The sequence below is a fragment of the Myotis lucifugus genome, unplaced genomic scaffold (genome assembly GCF_000147115.1).
Source record: "Myotis lucifugus unplaced genomic scaffold, Myoluc2.0 scaffold_97, whole genome shotgun sequence".
NCBI lineage: Eukaryota > Metazoa > Chordata > Mammalia > Chiroptera > Vespertilionidae > Myotis > Myotis lucifugus.
In genome coordinates this window covers 3644980-3661979 of record NW_005871145.1, presented here as the reverse complement: position 1 = coordinate 3661979, position 17000 = coordinate 3644980, and the positions used below count along the sequence as shown (strand labels likewise).

At 47.4% G+C, this 17000-nt stretch overlaps 1 protein-coding gene across 17 annotated transcripts in view; it reads right to left on the bottom strand.

Moving 5' to 3' along the window:
- The window catches only part of AMBRA1 (autophagy and beclin 1 regulator 1), a 163077-nt gene that overhangs the window by 8794 nt on the left and 137283 nt on the right, over positions 1–17000 (bottom strand). For 9 of the 17 annotated variants that reach the window (XM_014458594.2, XM_014458595.2, XM_023756639.1 and 6 more), the window contains 2 exons: positions 9098–9237; positions 747–839 (listed from right to left, as the gene is read on the bottom strand). In XM_014458594.2, the coding sequence (XP_014314080.1) occupies positions 747–839; positions 9098–9237 (233 nt within the window). The other 8 variants (XR_002830067.1, XR_002830068.1, XR_002830069.1 and 5 more) reach the window with 8 other exon arrangements.

Sequence of the window (17000 nt, the reverse complement as noted above, 5' to 3'; positions counted from 1 at the left end):
TGTTTCTGGGGACGATTTCTGCAGCTGGGCCCTCTAGGAAACAGTGCTTGCCTTTGTTTTCTCAAAATATTCATCTTCATTCGTGAGTTAAATGATAAGAGGGTTAGTACCAGGTTTCTACTCTCTAAATGGACCCTGGACTGCAGCTCTGGGCAGCTTGGTCCTGGAGGCCCTAGTCACCTGGGAGATCACTGACAGATTCTCCCTGAGGACATGAGCACGCATCCTAGGGACAGGCTCCCTCTCCAGTGCCCTGGCTTCTCCCCTCACCACAGGGTGGGAGAGGACCAGAAGGTGTCCTAGCTTGTTCTACACCAAGACCCTAAGAGCAGAGGTTTTGTTCTTTCTTAGACATGGACATCAATATATTTTTATTGATTTCAGAGAGGAAGGGAGAAGGAGAGATAGATAGAAACATCTATGACGAGAGAGAACCATTGATCGGCTGCCTCCTGCACACCCGCTACTGGGGATCAAGCTTGCAACCCAGGCATGTGCCCAACTGGACTCGAACCTGGGACCCTTCAATCCACTGAGCCAAACCAGCTAGGGCAACACCATTTTCTTGAATGAAATCGCGTGCAAAGGCTCAATGCATGAAGCAGATCAAAGAGGAACTGCTCTGATTGAGGAGTGGTACCCAGAGAGCCCTGGGTACAGTCTGAGGGCATCGCTCGGGAGCCCATCAGAAGCAGGAAGCAGGGGCAGACCTCAGTCCGCTGCACCCTCCTCCTTCAAACACTCACCCGGGCCTCTCACTGCTCCGGCTGCTGGAGTGGACCGTGAAGACAGTCTCGTTCAGCTGGTCCCAGTAGTACTCAATGCCTGAGTTCGAGGCCCTGAAAGTCAGTGGGGAAGGACAGAGGAGAAGGTGGAAGGCGTTAGAGAGGGACTGGCCAGAACTTTTCACAATTCCCAAGCTTTGTAAACTGTGGCCCAGGAACCCTCCGTCCTCACTCCTGGGCGGGGCCGAGAGGCACTCCACTGGGACGCTCAGCGCTCAGCGTGGAGCACTTCAGGCAAATGCCTGCAGAGCTGGTTTTAGCCTCTTCTTCCCGCAGACAAAGCCTGACTGGCTCCACCTTGGGGCTGAGAGACAGCTAAAAAAATGGCCACAGCAGACGCAGGCACTGGGTTCTGAGTGCTCTTCAGACACAGAGAAAGGAGCTAAGATGGCAAATGGGAGGCTGGAGAGGCCCTGGAGAGACAGGGTGCCACGACTGCCCTGCCTACAGGTCCTGCTTCGTGCTCAGAAACAGGCTCCACACACAGAGGGCAGGTGCCCACTGCCATGCGGCAGGGAAGGAGCACAGGGCTCCCGGCGTTCTCCACTTGCCTGGAGCTCAGAAGTCTAAGCAGACAAAAGCCCCCACTGAGCTGTAAGAGCCCCCACTTCTTTCTATTCTGGACCTACAGCCTCCTAGGCCAGGGCAGGTTGGACAAGCAATGGGGAAGATGCTCCTCAAGCTGAAGGAGACACGAGGCTGCTCACGAACTTCTCATGGGGAAGGAAGGAGAGAAACTCAGGTGGTGATGGCTGGACTGTTGGTGGCACAGCTGCCAGAGGGAAGCGGTGGCCTCTCATCCTTCTATTGACTTGCACACAAGACTGCTTTGCTCTGCTTTCTTTCTTTTCTTTTTGTCAATCCTCACCCAAGGATATTTTTCCCATTAATTCTGAGAGAGTGGAAGGGAGGGGGAGAGACAAAGAGAAACATCAATGTGATGTTTCTATTGGTTGCCCCCCACACGCGCACCAACCAGGGCCAGGGATCGAGCCTGCAACCAAGGTACAAGCCTTGACTGGAATTGAACCCCAGACCCTTCAGTCCATGGGCCAATGCTCTAACCACTAAGCAACCGGCTAGGGCTGCTTTGCTTTCTGATTCCTCCCTGGAAGGTATTACCTAGACCCGTGGTCGGCAAACTGCGGCTCGCAGTCACTGTGGCTGAGAGTGAGGTGTGATGCGGGTGGTGAAAGCAGAGGGACAGAAGTTGGGAAGGAGGGACCTTTGATTAGAAGTCTGGCATCCCTGTAGAGATCCTACGCTACACGCTACAGCCAGTTCTGATCCCAGATGGGGCAGGACGTGCCCATGTGCATGAAGAGCTCTGCTAGTGCTAGGGACTGAACTGCATGTTGAAGCTGGTCCCCCAATGTGGTTATGTCTGGAGACAGGGTCTTCAGGAGGTAATCCTATATAATAAATAAGTCTAATATGCTGCCCTAGCTGGTTTGGCTCAGTGGATAGAGCGTCAGCCTGCGGACTGAAGGGTCCCGGGTTCGATTCCGGTCAAGGGCACATGCCTAGGTTGCAGGCTCGATCCCCAGTGGGGGGCGTGCGGGAGTGCCAATCGGATATTCTCTCATCATTGATGTTTCCACCTCTCTCTCCCTCTCCCTTCCTTTCTGAAATCAATAAAAATGTATTTTTTTTAAAAAGTCTAATATACAAATTATCCCCTCAACTGGGAGTTCAAAGGGGAGTTCGGCAAGGGGGTGGGGTCAGTCGCCAACCGCCCGTGGCCCCTCCCCTCAGCCAGGTGGATCCCACCTGTGCACGAATTTGTGCACCGGGCCTCTAGTTAAGGTCATAAATGTGAGACCCTTACACAACAGGACTGTGGCCTTCTCACCATGTGAAGACAGAGTGAGAACATGACCCTCTGCAACTCAGGAAGGGTTCTCACCAGAATGGGCCACGCTGGCTTCAGCCTCCAGGCTGCGAGGAGGAACAGTCATTGATTAAGCCATCCAGCCCATGTACTCTCTTAAGGAGGCCTGCGCAGACGATGACAATCTCCAATGAAAGCCAGCTTTTTAACCTATGGGCCCAGGTCACCTTCCTCTAACGACAGAACTTCTTCCATGAAGAGGAAACAAATTAGTCAGCAGGTTCTGAGGATCAGCCAGGAGGTGAGATTGTGAAGGGGAGCAGCAGGTTCTGAGGGTCGGCCAGGTGAGACTGTGAAGGGTGATGTAGATGCTTTCTTCTTAAACAAGAGGACTAGACAATCCCTGATATGGGATGTGACAGGACTTGGATGAGGAGGGAATGTATGTTGGAGGCTGTGCTCTACAGTGAAAGGAAACTGGCCTGGCACTGAGCCCCCAAGCCTGTCTTTAGAGCAGGGGTGGGGAACCTTTTTTCTGCCAAGGGCCATTTGGATATTTATAGTATCATTTACAGGCCATATAATTGTCAACTTAAAAATTAGCTGCTATATTTAATTAACTCACCTTTAATGCCTTGCCAGGGCCAGACCAAATGATTTCTCAGGCCTTATACAGCTCGAGGGCTGGATGTTCCCCACCCTTGCTTTAGAGCAGCGGTTCTCAACCTGTGGGTCGCGACCCCCTTGGTGGTCAAACGACCCTTTCACAGGGGTCACCTAAGACCATCCTGCATATCAGATATTTACATTTCGATTCATAACAGTAGCAACATTACAGTTATGAAGTAGCAACGAAAATAATTTTATGGTTGGGTCACAACATGAAGAACTGTATTTAAAGGGACAGAAGGTTGAGAACCACTGCTTTAAAGGATCCCTAAGATTCTGGGGACAGGGTTCACCTGAGGGCACACTAGTGATTTTGGAGGGAAAGAGCCCCAGCCTGCCAAAAAGTGCTCTTCCTTTCCCTGCTCTATGTAATCCTCCAGACAACTCCCAGAGGGCCTGGGAACCCCTTTAAAATGGAGCATCTCCTCCCTCTTCCAAACACTCAGCTGCTTGGTGGGGTTGTCTGAGAACCACGGGCATGGGTGAGTGACGGTGAGGGGGGCAGATCTTGTATTAGGGAAAAGGCAAATGCCACAAGTCAACAGCAGAGGCCTTCCAAAACAAAGCCATCACTGCCAGCTGCCAGGGAGCCTCTGATTTGCAAACTTGTCAGGATTTATTGACAGGTGGCAATACCATGTGGGTCCCTGCCAATCCTTCCTCTGTAATTCCTGCTAGCCAGGGCTGGTTACTGACAACAAATTGTTCACGCCAAACCATGTACCAGAACCTTCCTTTCCATCACAGGAAAGAGACCACTGAAGGCCCACTCGGAGCTGGGACTGTCAGCGCGATGCTGATGGTCAAAGGGTCCCCCTTAAACTCTTCCCACCCATCTGGCTCAGAGCTGGGGACTCTGGCCACTGAAACAGAACAGGATGATAGACTGCATCAGATGCACTGCTGCACCCTCCCCCCTCCCCCCAAGCCTTTCTGTTCCCCATCAACAGGTCTATTTCTAATCCTGATATGGCTCCTTTCTGTGGTCGGAAAAGCTCAAATACAACAAGCTCAAGGATTTGAAAATTCCAGGTACCAAGGAACAGAGTTGAAGGAACATCTCTGGCCACAGAAACTCAGTCTTCAATGCCAATGGGCCTAACCACCTCCATCTCCCTGGGGCTTAATGAGGATGAACGAGTCACTATTTGCTCCAGGTTCTTCCTGGGGGCTTAGCAAACACACAAAGGGATGGAGACAATGGCAAGGCCAGTCAGATCAGCCTTTTCAGATGGACTTCCACTTAACACCCGGCTTCTTTCAGCAGCGTCTGTAAGCTGTGCTTCTGAACACAGCCAGGAGCCCGCCTGGCCTCCTCAGTGGTGACAATGCTCCACAAAGAACTCTGGCTCTGAACTTCCCAACTTCTAGGGAATATTCCCTTTGAGAACACTCTTCTTTCATCTACTGGTTGCATGGCTGTCTCCTTGGAGAAAAGGACTGTTTTGAGGAGACCGGCATTCATCCCTGCTATCCCCATGACGCGGGAAAGAGTTGGCACCTGGCTCTTGTGGGACAGACAGCCTGAAAGACAGTTGCTGTGGCTTCCCTTTTGATTCAGAGGCGTGCCTTTCCCCTCTGTGGTCAATGATGCTTGATTGTAATCACTGTTTACAGTGGCAGCTCCCTCTCAGGGGACAGAGCTGGGACCCTGTCAGGAGCCCCACACTCAGCCAAAGGCCAGATGCCCCACAGCCCGAGCCTACTTTTTTCTGTGAATTCTGCCTTCTGAGCTGACTCTGAGAAGTGGTCTTCCCAGAAACACCTCTCTCCCATTTGTAGGGCTGATCTATGAAGCCGGAAGTGAGCAAGCACCCCCTCACATCAATCTGGTATTTCACACCCACTGTGGTTATTGGTGGGGGTGTTGGCTGGGCTGGCAGTCAGCCAGAGGCAGAGCAGCAGCTTGGAGGAGTGGCAGTGGGGGAGCAAAGCCAAGGAGAAAGGAGCACCTTGCCGCCTTGGCGACCAGCCACCGTAATGGCTTTGTACAGGGGCTGAAGGGTCAGTTATTTGTCTCCTCACTGGTCCTAAGAATTTCTTTCCCTAGAGAGATGGAGTGTTTCCTTAGGTCTTTTTCTACTGTCAGGGGGAGTGTCAGTACCACCAAGAGATGCCCAAGGAGCTTGTGACCCCTGTCTTTGTGCTTGGAGAGAGCACTGAGGCTAAGACAATGAAGGAGAAATCAAGAGTATACTTGAGAGCACAAAATGAGGTGCAGCTGCCTGTGCCTGGGACAAAGGCAGAAACCACCTGTTTTGGAGGGAGGGCTGTAATCTTAGCCCAGCTGGCTGGCTGGATCCTGTGCCCTTGGGAACGGGTGTGCCAGGGAGCTGCATCACACAAGGACAGGCAGCAACCTTGTAAAGAGACGACAGCCCTGAGCTCCTACATTCTCATTTGTGTTTGTTCTCCTCATTCTAGGCCAGAGACCAGCCACAGTGACAACACAGAGAGACTGCCCTCTCCGCATCACTCACACGACATGCTTATCATCAACCCCATCCAGAGCTGCATTCTTTCCCTGAGGTCTTAGGAGAGTTACAAAGTTACATGAGTGTTCTTTTAGTATGTTTTTCTGTGGAAGAGAGTGCATGGCTTTAATCAGAATTTTATTTTATTTATTAAGGGAAAAAAAATATTTTGTTAATCCTTATCTGAGGATATTTTTTCCATTGATTATCAGAGAGAGTGGGGGGGGGGGGAAGAGAAAGGGAGAGCAAGAGAGAGAGAAACAATGATGCAAGAGAGACATATCAACTGATTGCCTCCCGCACACACCCCAACTGGTTATGGGGATCGAACCTGCAACCCTTCGATGAATAGGCCAACACTCTAACCATTTAGACATACCGGCCAGGGCTTATCAGAATTTTAAAGGAATTTTTTATTGAAAAAAGGTTAAAAACCAGCTACAGGATAAGAGCTCTGGACTGGAAAGTTAGGAAGCCCAATTCCTTCATTGATCTTTTGGGAGGCCTTGGGTGAGCCTTCACTCAACCTTATCTGAATACTGTTCAGTCTTCCCTGCCTGAAGCAAACCAACCACACAGACTTAGAACTGGAGAAGCTTTGAGTGACTTAGGACAAAGTCCGTCCGTATTAATATACATGTACCCTAATGTCCAGCCCTAAGGTTTGGGGCATATGCCAACACGACCCAAGAAATCAGGAAAAACAGCAACACTGAAATAGGCCGGCTAAGGTAGCTCTCTCCGTCCAACATGACTTCATTTGTGATGGGATGCTGTTTCCTGTGTCAAATGCTGGTGCCACCCTGCTCATAAAAGAGGCTTCAGTTCCTGGTGGTAAGAGAGCTCCCCAAGCAGTCCAAGATGGCTTTGGCCTGCTGAGGCTCTGGCTGCCAAAGACGACATATGGTGAGGAAAGATAGGCCAAAGCCAGCTTCATGCTTCCCTGAGGTGTCTATGACTCACACCAAGTACGTGGGCTGGGGTTTCAGACATCAAAGTCCTCGGGGGCCACGACTAACTGGAGGTAGAGATTCTGCCTCTGTAAGAGCAGATCACGTCTACAAGGGGTGGGGGCTGGGAGTCTGGCTGGGAGGAAGGTTAGTGGAGGATCCATAGAGAAGACAACAACGCTGAGGAAGGATGTCTTGGAGAAAGAGGGAAAGAAAGGCCTGTAACTACCGTGTTCATAAGAGTAAAATTAAGGTCCAGAATTCTGGGCCGTTTTGAAAAACATGCCTATGAATTCCAAAGAAAAGAGGAAGATATAAGATAATCAGACTCATGTACTTTGGGAAAAATAAATATTTCAGGGCAGACAGATCCTGGGACTATGGGCAGCCAAGGTGAGAGCAGAAAGAAACAGACCCAGCGCCTAGGCTGACAGTGGCACAGTCCTGCAGGCAGGCTGGGCTCCAGAAAGGCACAGGGGCTCGTGGAAGGGGCTCTCTGGACACAGAGCCTGAGGGGAGCACGGCCTGCAGACCAAGAAGTCTGCCAGCTCCAAGAGCAGCTTGACCAGGTCAGGGTCAGACAGCAGCCTCTCTCTTTCTTTTTTCTTTAAGTATATTTTTATTGATTTTAGAGAGGAAGGGAGAAGGAGAACCATCAACTGGCTGCTTCTTGCATGCCCCCTACTAGGGAGGAGGTCTGCAACCCAGGCATGTGCCCTGACCAGGAATCGAACCGTGACCTCCTGGTTCATAGGTCAATGCTCAACCACTGAGCCATGCTGGCTGGGCAGCAGCTCTCCTTCAGAGGGGCCCTGAAAATTCCAAATGGAATGAGCTGCCCTTAGAACCAAGTTTTCTTTCTTCTGGACCAACAATCTAGCTCAATTAAGGGCTCAATCATCAGGCTATAAGAACTGACCCAAATACAGACCCTGGAAAAATCATCAAGGGCCCTAGCAAAAGACATCATGGACACTCCCAGAGACCCTAGCAGACAGTCCCATGTGCTCTGCGATCTGTAGAACACCTACGGAGACTCTATACTTAGTGAAGGGCAGCATTAGGACGGCCTGGAGCAGGAGTGGCATTTAGTCAGCTGGAACCTGCAGCGGCCCACACCGCAGTCAGCTTGATCTGCACTGAAGCACAGAGCTTCACACTCCACACCTGGATGGGTATGAAAATTGATGACAGACCTGGCTGACTCCCAGGGTCCTGCCTAAATAGACCTCTCTCCTCCAAAAAGCCAGAGGAAGGGGAAGGAGTATCATCAGGACTGAACACAGAAATGCTTTGGTCGGTGTCCCCTCCTACCCCCCATTTCAAGACCAGATAATAATCATTTCGATTTTTGTTGTTAATCCTCACCCGAGGATATTTTTTCCATTGATTTTTAGAGAGAGTGGAAGGGAGGGAGGGAGGAGGGGGTAGGACAGAGAGAGAGAGAAACATCAATGTGAGAGAGACATATTGATTGGTTGCCTCCCACATGTGCCTCGACCCGTACCAGGGATGGAACCTGCAACCCAGGAACATGCTCTCGACCAGGAATCAAACCTGAGACCCTTCAGTGTGTGGGATGATGCTCCAACCACTGAGAACACAGGCCAGGGCCATTTCAATTTTTAAATGGCACTTTTCAATCTGCCTTTTCTATTATGAGCCAGAGCCTCCAGCAGAAAGAAAACAGGCAGGACACAGACAGAGCCAGGTGGTTAGAGATCAGTGGCTTGACAAATTAGGGCTTTAGCCCTAGCCGGTTTGGCTCAGTGGAAAGAGCGTCAGCATGTGAACTGAAGGGTCTCGGGTTCAATCTCCAGTGTGGGGGTGTGGGAGGTAGCCAATCAGTGATTCTCTTTTATCACTGATGTTTCTCTTTCTCTCTCCTTCTCTCTTCCTCTCTAAAATCAATAAAAATATATTAAAAATTAGGGCTTTAACAACACCTTATTCCCAACTTTATTTCTTAAGTTCATTTCTAAGGCATTTTACACATACCTAAGATTACCTATTGACTATTTCAAAAAGGTTTTAGAAAAGAATATTTGATATCTATGCTTTTGACCGCAGAGAAACTTTTATTATCACTAGAGAACTGGAGAACAAGGGAAAACAAACAGAACATACTGCTTTAGATTTAAGAGACAAAATAACTAAACCAGTCTTTTGAAGATTTCTGAAATGGAGAGCTAACCCTACCATCTGTTGAGTGAAAAGGACCTTTTAAGGAGTGACAATGAGAACGAGGCAGGCTCTAGCAGAATTTAGACTTCTCCTCTAAAAGACCCCTCCCCTCACCAGCTAGATCCATAGGTGAATGCTGATTATTCCAGCCCCCAGCCCAGATGACCCCTCCACATCCACCCCACCAGCCCCTGAACCACTCACTCTGGTCGGCAGATCACCAGGTCTCCCTTGTTGGTACCATAGGCCAGGCCGAGCCCAGGCTCAGGCAGCCAGCGGGCAGAGTTGATGCTGACATGTCTCCGCTGGTCAGCAGGCATGGGATAAAGGACGTTGAAAACTCTCTGGGGGAGGGAGGGGGGAGAAAGAGGGAAGAAAAGAGAATGAGAGGAGAAACAATTTGTTATCAAGAATAACAAAATCCAGGGAGAAACAAAGTCCCTTCTATGGCCTGAAGCAAGCTAAGTACAGGGAGGAAAGGAGATGGTTAGGCTGGGAATGGGTGACTCCTACCACAAATTTGAGAACTTGGGGTAGCAGAGGGGAGGAGAGGGCTAGGACTCTTTCAAGAAATAACAGGGGCAAGCGTGGGCTTTTCTGCATGAAGCTTGGTGTGCTTTCCTTACAGCCATGTAGCACCGCTCACATCACTGCTTTAAGGCAACTCCCTGGAAAGCCCCATTCAGAGCTCAGCTCACCTGGAAGCACAGCCCCCAACTGTCCTCTGACCAGATAAACCAGCGAGAGCCAAGCTCAACCGGTGGTCCTATCACCATGGAAATCACAGTCTCGCACAGCAATGGGGAATTGAAGGGAATGGGGAGGGAGGATAACATTGGAGAATACTCTTTTTTTTTTAAGAATGCAGTTTCTTTTTTCTCTTCTTTTTTAAAAATGTATTTTTATTTCAGAGAGGAAGGGAGAGGGAGAGATAGAAACATCAATGTTGAGAGAGAATCACTGATTGGCTAACTCCTGTATGCCCCCTACTGGGGATCAAGCCTGCAACCCAGGCATGTGCCCTTGACTGGAATCGAACCTGGGACCCTTTAGTCCGCAGTCCGACGCTCTATCCCCTGAGCAAAACTGGGTAGGGCGAGAACACTATGAATTCGTCTAAATAAAAACAATGTTTAAAGGTGCAATAAGGTGTAGAAAGTAGGGCAGAGGGGAATCTTGAACACACAGTTACATGATTTCTTTCTACCTTATGCAAATCACCATTAAACAGTTTATTTCCATTCCTCAAAGAAAGAGCGTCTCCTTTCAACAGCCTGCATCTTTCCAAAGCTACTGTTTTCCCAGGGGCAGCTCAGCTATGGCCAGGGTTTGAGCTGAAGGTGAAAGAAAGCCTCCAGTCTCTTTGTTCACTGGTCTACACGGTGTTAGTCAGATAGGGTAGGGCCGTGGAAGACGAAGGACGTCGATTTCAGAATTTGAAAGACCTGGGTTTGAGTCCTGATGTCACTGCACCACAACTTTTCCAGATCTCAGTTTAAAAAGAGCACCAACATTCAAATAATTGGAGAGATTGGAAAAAAAAAAAAAAAGATGTACAGAAAATGCCTGGCATGATGCAATCTTATAAATGGTAAGTGTTGTTATTATTACCAGGGACCTGCATCTGGGACTTCAAGAAAAGGTTGTCAGGGCTTTTGAAAAGGACATGAAGTAGAGAATCCGCAATTGGAATTTTAGTCAATATGGTGTTTCTCCCTTTAAGCCTCCTCAGGTTTTAATCAATAAATAGGAATGAACTTCATCTGCCTTTATCTGTCTGTAAGGACTGACAAAAGAAACAAAAGAGACCAGATGAAGAGTGTGAGTTAGAAAGTAATATTCAAAAGTGAATTCAGGGTGATACAATATTTATTTTTCTGATTAGCCTGATAGATTTAAAAAAGGAAAAAGAAGTAAAAATTGAGTAGGGGCCCACTGCATGTACACAAATCGAGTCATAAGAAGTCCTGGATTTGGTACTGCTCGACCATGCGCCTTGGGTATTTATTCGAAAGGCCTTCCCCAGGACAGGCCCCAGGACAGGCTCTAGAATAGCATGTGTTCTCAGCATACCGACACACAGAGAACCCTGCTATGAAAGATTTCCCGGTGCTGTGGTGCTGAACAAACGTGCCCGGGCACACTGCCAGAATGGCCCTGCAATGTCCTGAGGGTGAACTGGTGTCTGTCGGAGATGAACTGGCTCTGGTTTGAGGCACGAGACTGCCCCACAGCTGCTGCATGAAGAACCTCCTATGCCCTGCCTAACTCAACTCCAAATGTCAGAATTGGCCAGGGTTCCTTAAATCTCTAGTCTAACTGAGGAACCTTCTAAAAAAAGAGCCTAGTGTTGTATATGAATCTCTAAACTAGTCCTCTAGAACATGGTTGCTCGGCCTTGAGATAATCTCTTCCTTGCACATGTACATCTGGCAGGAGCCCTGAAGAAATTCATGTCCTCTTCCCTCCACCAGCTTCACTGCTGACTATCCATGGAGATGGCAATACCAGTCTTTTCCCTTTGCTCCTAATCAATCCTTTTCCTTCAAATCAGGGGATGGAGCGTGGTGCCTTCATCCTTTCCCACAGAGGTTTTCGCATTCCCAGAAAAGAAGCGATGGCTTCAGTCCTTCCTAGAGGTCATAGGTTAAATATGATTTGGTATTCACACTTAAAGGAAAGCAGTTGTGATAAGACAATTGTGGCTGAAATCAATCTGTTGATTTTTTCTTTTCCCAAAGGTCAGATGGTGTGAGTGGGGGTACACCCAGAGTAGAGGAGGAATGAGCATTAATTTCAGTGCATTAGATGAGGGGAGCCTTAGTATACAAGGGCCTTACAACAGTCTCTTTCCTAAAATCATGATTTATAATTGCAGGGAATGGGGCAGAAGGGCCAGAGAAAGTACTCTTGCAAGAAGGGGGTAATAAGGTCAGTAAATCAGATGCTTAAAGGTTGTGCTACGTTTTTTGATGGGTGTCTCAAATAAAAAATATAAGTGTACTCTTTTCTTTTTTAAATATATTTTTATTGATATCAGAGAGGAAGGGAGAGGGAGAGAGAGAAAGAAATATTGATGAGAATCACTGATTGGCTGCCTCCTGCACGTCCCCCACTAGGGGTTGAGCCTGCAATCCAGGCATATGCCCTGACTGGGAATCGAACTGTGACCTCCTGGTTCATAGGTTGATGCTCAACCAAGGAGTCACGCTGGCAGGGCTAAGTGAACTCTTTTCTAGAAATGTTCCAGATCAGGAAAGAAGCAAACAATTCTCTCACATATCACAAATTTACCTTTTATAGTTATTGCTGAGAGGGATTCACAAGCAAACTTTCAACTTACTTCTAAATACAGGAACTTGCTTTGGGGACAAACCCTCAAGAGGCTAGTATGACAAATGACCCACCTTAGGTGAGACAAGATGAGAGAAATTGGAGAGAAGTAATTAACAGTTGAGGCTCCAGACCCCATTGCACAGACATTCACAACCTCCATGGCTCTAGGAGTCATGGGCACCGATTTGTCCTCTGGCTATGGCAGTCCTCCCCTCTCCCCCCTCCCGACGCTCACCCCTCAGTCCTTAAACAATGTTGAAAAGTCAGCTCCCAAGGGCCCACCTCCTTCAATCTGGGTATCAGACTAAATCCTGCTTTGTGGCAGGAAGCCAGAAACGCCACATGAAGATCAGCAGCCTCCAGGACTCCTGATAAGCACATGCTTGCTTATCACGCTCTAATGTGGGGATGGGATGATGCAAACAGTAATGGGCGGGAGGTGGGGAGAGGGAATGAGAGTGAAGGATGAGCAGGGATCACAGGTCCCGGGAGGTCATCTGGTGCAGTACTTATTTCATACGTGCCTGACACTAAAGACTAAAGGAATGAGATCTGGCCCATTCTGAAAACCACTCAGAGACGTAGTTTACACTCGTTTCTCTGGCCAGAGCTTCACAGCTCTCAAAGCACCTCACTGAGGGGAAATACTCCTCACTAGTCAGCCCGAGGGACAGGAGAACATCTGGGCAACAAGTTCCCCAACCCTGACAGATGATTAGACAGTGCTAGCTACTCTCTAGCCATTTATGGTTTTGGCCACCGGTCTTTCCAATCAGGGACTGGGTATTCTGTGAGTCGCCTTTCAAATTTCAATGGGGACTGACTCTGGCTGTTTGTCAGCGCAGACAAGAAGGAAGATTTGAGATAGTGTAAAGAACAGCTCTGGACTTCACTTAAAGGCAACCCAGATATACCAAGTAAAGGTTTCCTTAACACTGGTCAGGTGCCCTGAAGCTCCGTATGGGGATGTTAAGGATAAATCTGGTGGCCTGTCAAAAACCCCCTTTTCTCTCTGACAAAAGTGAAACCCCATAAAGTTAGATTACCAAATTCCATTACACTGGAGGAGGAGTATCAGGACCTGGGGGCCTTTTGTGGGTCTGGATACAGAACCCAGATGCTGATCGCTGGCAGAGTCCAGGGTTCACCTGTCTCAGCTGCAGCTGTTCCCTGGTGTATGACAAATGCTGACAAAGCTCCCCTCCCCAAGCAGGCTATACTCATTTCTGTCTAACATCTAGGAAGCACACTGGGATCAATAGGTTAGAAAGAACCAATTTTTTAGAGTCAATGCCATCAGCATGGCAACAGAGAATGAGTCAGGTTGCCAAGATCGGTATGGTTCTATGGTTGTGGCGGAAGATAATTCTTCCACTTCTGGGATCCAAGACAAGCTCATATACTACTGCCCCTCCATACCCTCAAACTCATAGTTCCCAGATCAAAACTAAAGTGGTCTTGTTTCTTGTTCAAAGATACAGGAAAAGAATGAGAGGCAGTCAGAGGAGCTCAGTGGGAAACCTTCCTCTCCATCCTTTTAAAATTTAGAGGAAAAATGTATTGCTGCCCTTGCCAAGATACTTTATCTTCTACCGAGTGTCAATAAAGCTCAGACCATTCATTAGTCCAAGCAGCGACTGCACTGCTCAGACCAGCCCAGATAAGAAGCTAAAAGAAAAGACTTTGCGGTTATGTTGTTTACATTTGGGGATCGCATCATCTGTAAAGCTGGAACCTCACCATGTGGCAAGAGTTTGAGTGTAGTCAGCAGACCTCCCTTATTTTAACTAAGACTACGGAGCTGGCTGGAAGGAGGGGACAATGGGAAATAGGCTGGAAGGGCCCTGGGAGAAAGCGTGAGCCACGGGGGCTTAGAGAAAGAGAAGGACTGTGTGGGAGAGAAATGCTTTCTGGGCAGTGATGGGAATCAAGGGAAGCTTTAAGCTTCTAGAGGGGTTACCAGAGGAGAATGAACTCTGTGAAGCGGGGAAAATCCATGGAAAGCAGGTGCTAAGAGACAGGTGGCCTTTCCTTTGGAAATGAATGGCTTCACATCTTGTCACAGGCTGAGAAATGCACACACCCCAGTGTAGCCCGGGGGACGGATGCTATGGTCACTTTTCCTTCCTTTCGAGTTCTTGATTTGCTTAGATTCATGAATTATTGGAGTTTCTCCATCCTCTAGGACAGTGGTTCTCAACCTTGGCTGCACATTAGAATCACCTGGGAATCTTTTTAAAATCCTGATTTCTGGGCCTCATCCTCCGGAAATTCTGTTTCTTTGTTACTAATGTTGTGGCCCCACCTCATAACAAAGAAACAGAATTTCCGGAGGATGAAGCCCAGAAATCAAGATTTTAAAAAGATTCCCAGGTGATTCTAATGTGCAGCCAAGGTTGAGAACCACTGTTCTAGGAAAATCTGATTGTTTTCCAGAAACTCGAATTTCTTTTCCTGGCTCCAAGCCTTCTTTATATTCTACACTGGAGTTTAGAACTCACTGAATGTTGATTTTATAGTGGTTATTTTAAAACGAGAATCAGAATACTAAGTCACCTAATTCTCTCCTTTGTTCAGCTGAAGCAGGAATAAATCGGCCTGATGACCCTTGTGCAAACTAAAGCACTTCTTGGAGTCTGTGGCCCTCTGCTGCTATTAACAATGTGCTGTCATTTCAAGCCAACCTCCTATGAGCTGTTGAGACCTGTAAACTTTGTCTTATTCATTTGTTTCTCTCAAGGAGATCCAAAGGACAGAGGACAAGAATTTTCTTTTTCAATCAGCTTGATGGCCAAAAGCCACTCTTGGGCATCAGGATCAAACCACAAAGATTACTTCAGTTGAGGAACCTACTTCTGTGCTAAAGAAATACGGAGGCCCTTGCTGCTCCCGGAACTCCTAGGAATGAAAATAATTACTTCTTCCTGTTCCCACATCTCCGAGCACAGGACAAGTTCTTGAACTTCCTCGGCTTTCAAATCTCAAAGGTAAAGGCCAAATGAGTAGCCATTCTAGATATTCACCTTAGATAAGAGTCTTTCAATATATTTCAACATTCAATATATTTTGGAACAATTACAGGGCAAGATATACATTAAAATACTTTCAGGTAGGTTCTCCTACCAATTCTTGAAAAAATAAAAAATGTTTTGCCTTTCACTTTTGAACCAATCTACTGAGAACCTCGTACTGCATTTCACTTGGACTCGAACCGAGAAACTCACTGGTATTGGGCAGAATTGTGGAAACGAGAAAGCACATCCTATTTTCATAAGGATTTCTCATTAATACTTTTGTTCAGTCACTGTTTTCTGAGTCACATGCTAGGCACACTGATGGTGGCAGTGAGTAGGGATGTATGCTCATGTATGCGCAAGAAATACCTGGCACACAGATTTCAAAGTGACATGCGTTCCTGGGACACACGAGAGTGCCTCCTGTGTTCGGTGCACAGTGAAGGCTGGGAACACAGCAGTGAAACCACTGAGGAAGCCAGTCCCCTAACATGCACGCGCCCGAGGAGCAGGAGCAGGTCCGTTCTGTTCACTGCATTCCCAGACCTGCCAAAGTACTTGGCATATGGCAGGGTTCACTAAAACTCTGTTGAGTGAATAGAATAAAATGCAGTGTAGACTGAATTCTACTAAGAGACCATGGAGGAAAGACATCGTTGGAGTTGGAGGAATCTGTCATGGAAAAATTTGACTAAGCTAATGACTTTGGTTGCAGCTCTAATGTTATTTTAAAATTTTCATCTTGCCCCCTTCCTTCTCTGACAAAATGCATCAGAGACATCCCTGACGTATCCCATACTCCCCCCTTTCCCACAATGTGCTAAAGAAAGGAACTTTTTGAGGATAGATGCTTTGTACCACATCTCAGAAGTCAACTTTAAGATAATTGCAGCGGAAGCAGCTTTTAATAAACTGACAGGCAGCTTTAAGAAAATTAATGAGGACAAAATCTTAGGAAGGAGTAAATCACTTGTGACAACAAAGCTGTCTCTTTTATCCTAATCTCCCCTTGAAGAAATAGTACCCTTCCAGGATATAAAAATAAAATTTATCTTCATTTTGGGTTTCTGCCACTCTGAGGCCAGTCAAGATTATGAGGCTTGGTTCCCTTAGATTTCTTGAGAATACTCTAGATTGAATTAGAGTTCTAGAGCTCTTTTGAAAATCAAATATTTACAATCTCGGGAAGTATAGAAGATTGGATTACATCAAGGGCTAAATTCAGGGCAAAGAGGGAACCATATTAAAGAATGGAGCTAGGATAGGCTAAGAGCTGACACATGTTAGTCACATAAATGCTGATCACTGCTGACAGCACTGGACATCCATCCAGACCCAGAATCTAAGCTATAATACAGTTCTGACTAATCTGAGCATTTTGGATATCAAGCCTTTTTTTGTGGTTCATTTTGATGAACATTTAATAATAACAGTCATCACTAGGCTCTGTGAAGATGGCTGAGATATGGTATAAAAGAAAGAAAGCCAACTAATGTTTCTTAGGTAGCAGAGACACAGTCTCAGGTTTACTTCTTGTGGTGACACTACTAGTAAGATGCCCTTTAATAGGTATCATAGTGACATCTCCCATCCAAGGATAACAGTGAGTTGAACATTAGAAAAAAGAACTCAAGAAATACTCCTTCAGATGGGGAAGGGCATGGGAGAAAGATAAAGATATTGCTTTTTCTCACTTTTTGGCCAAAGCACCTCTGTATTCTAAAACACACATGCAAACAGGCATGAGCTTGAAGTAA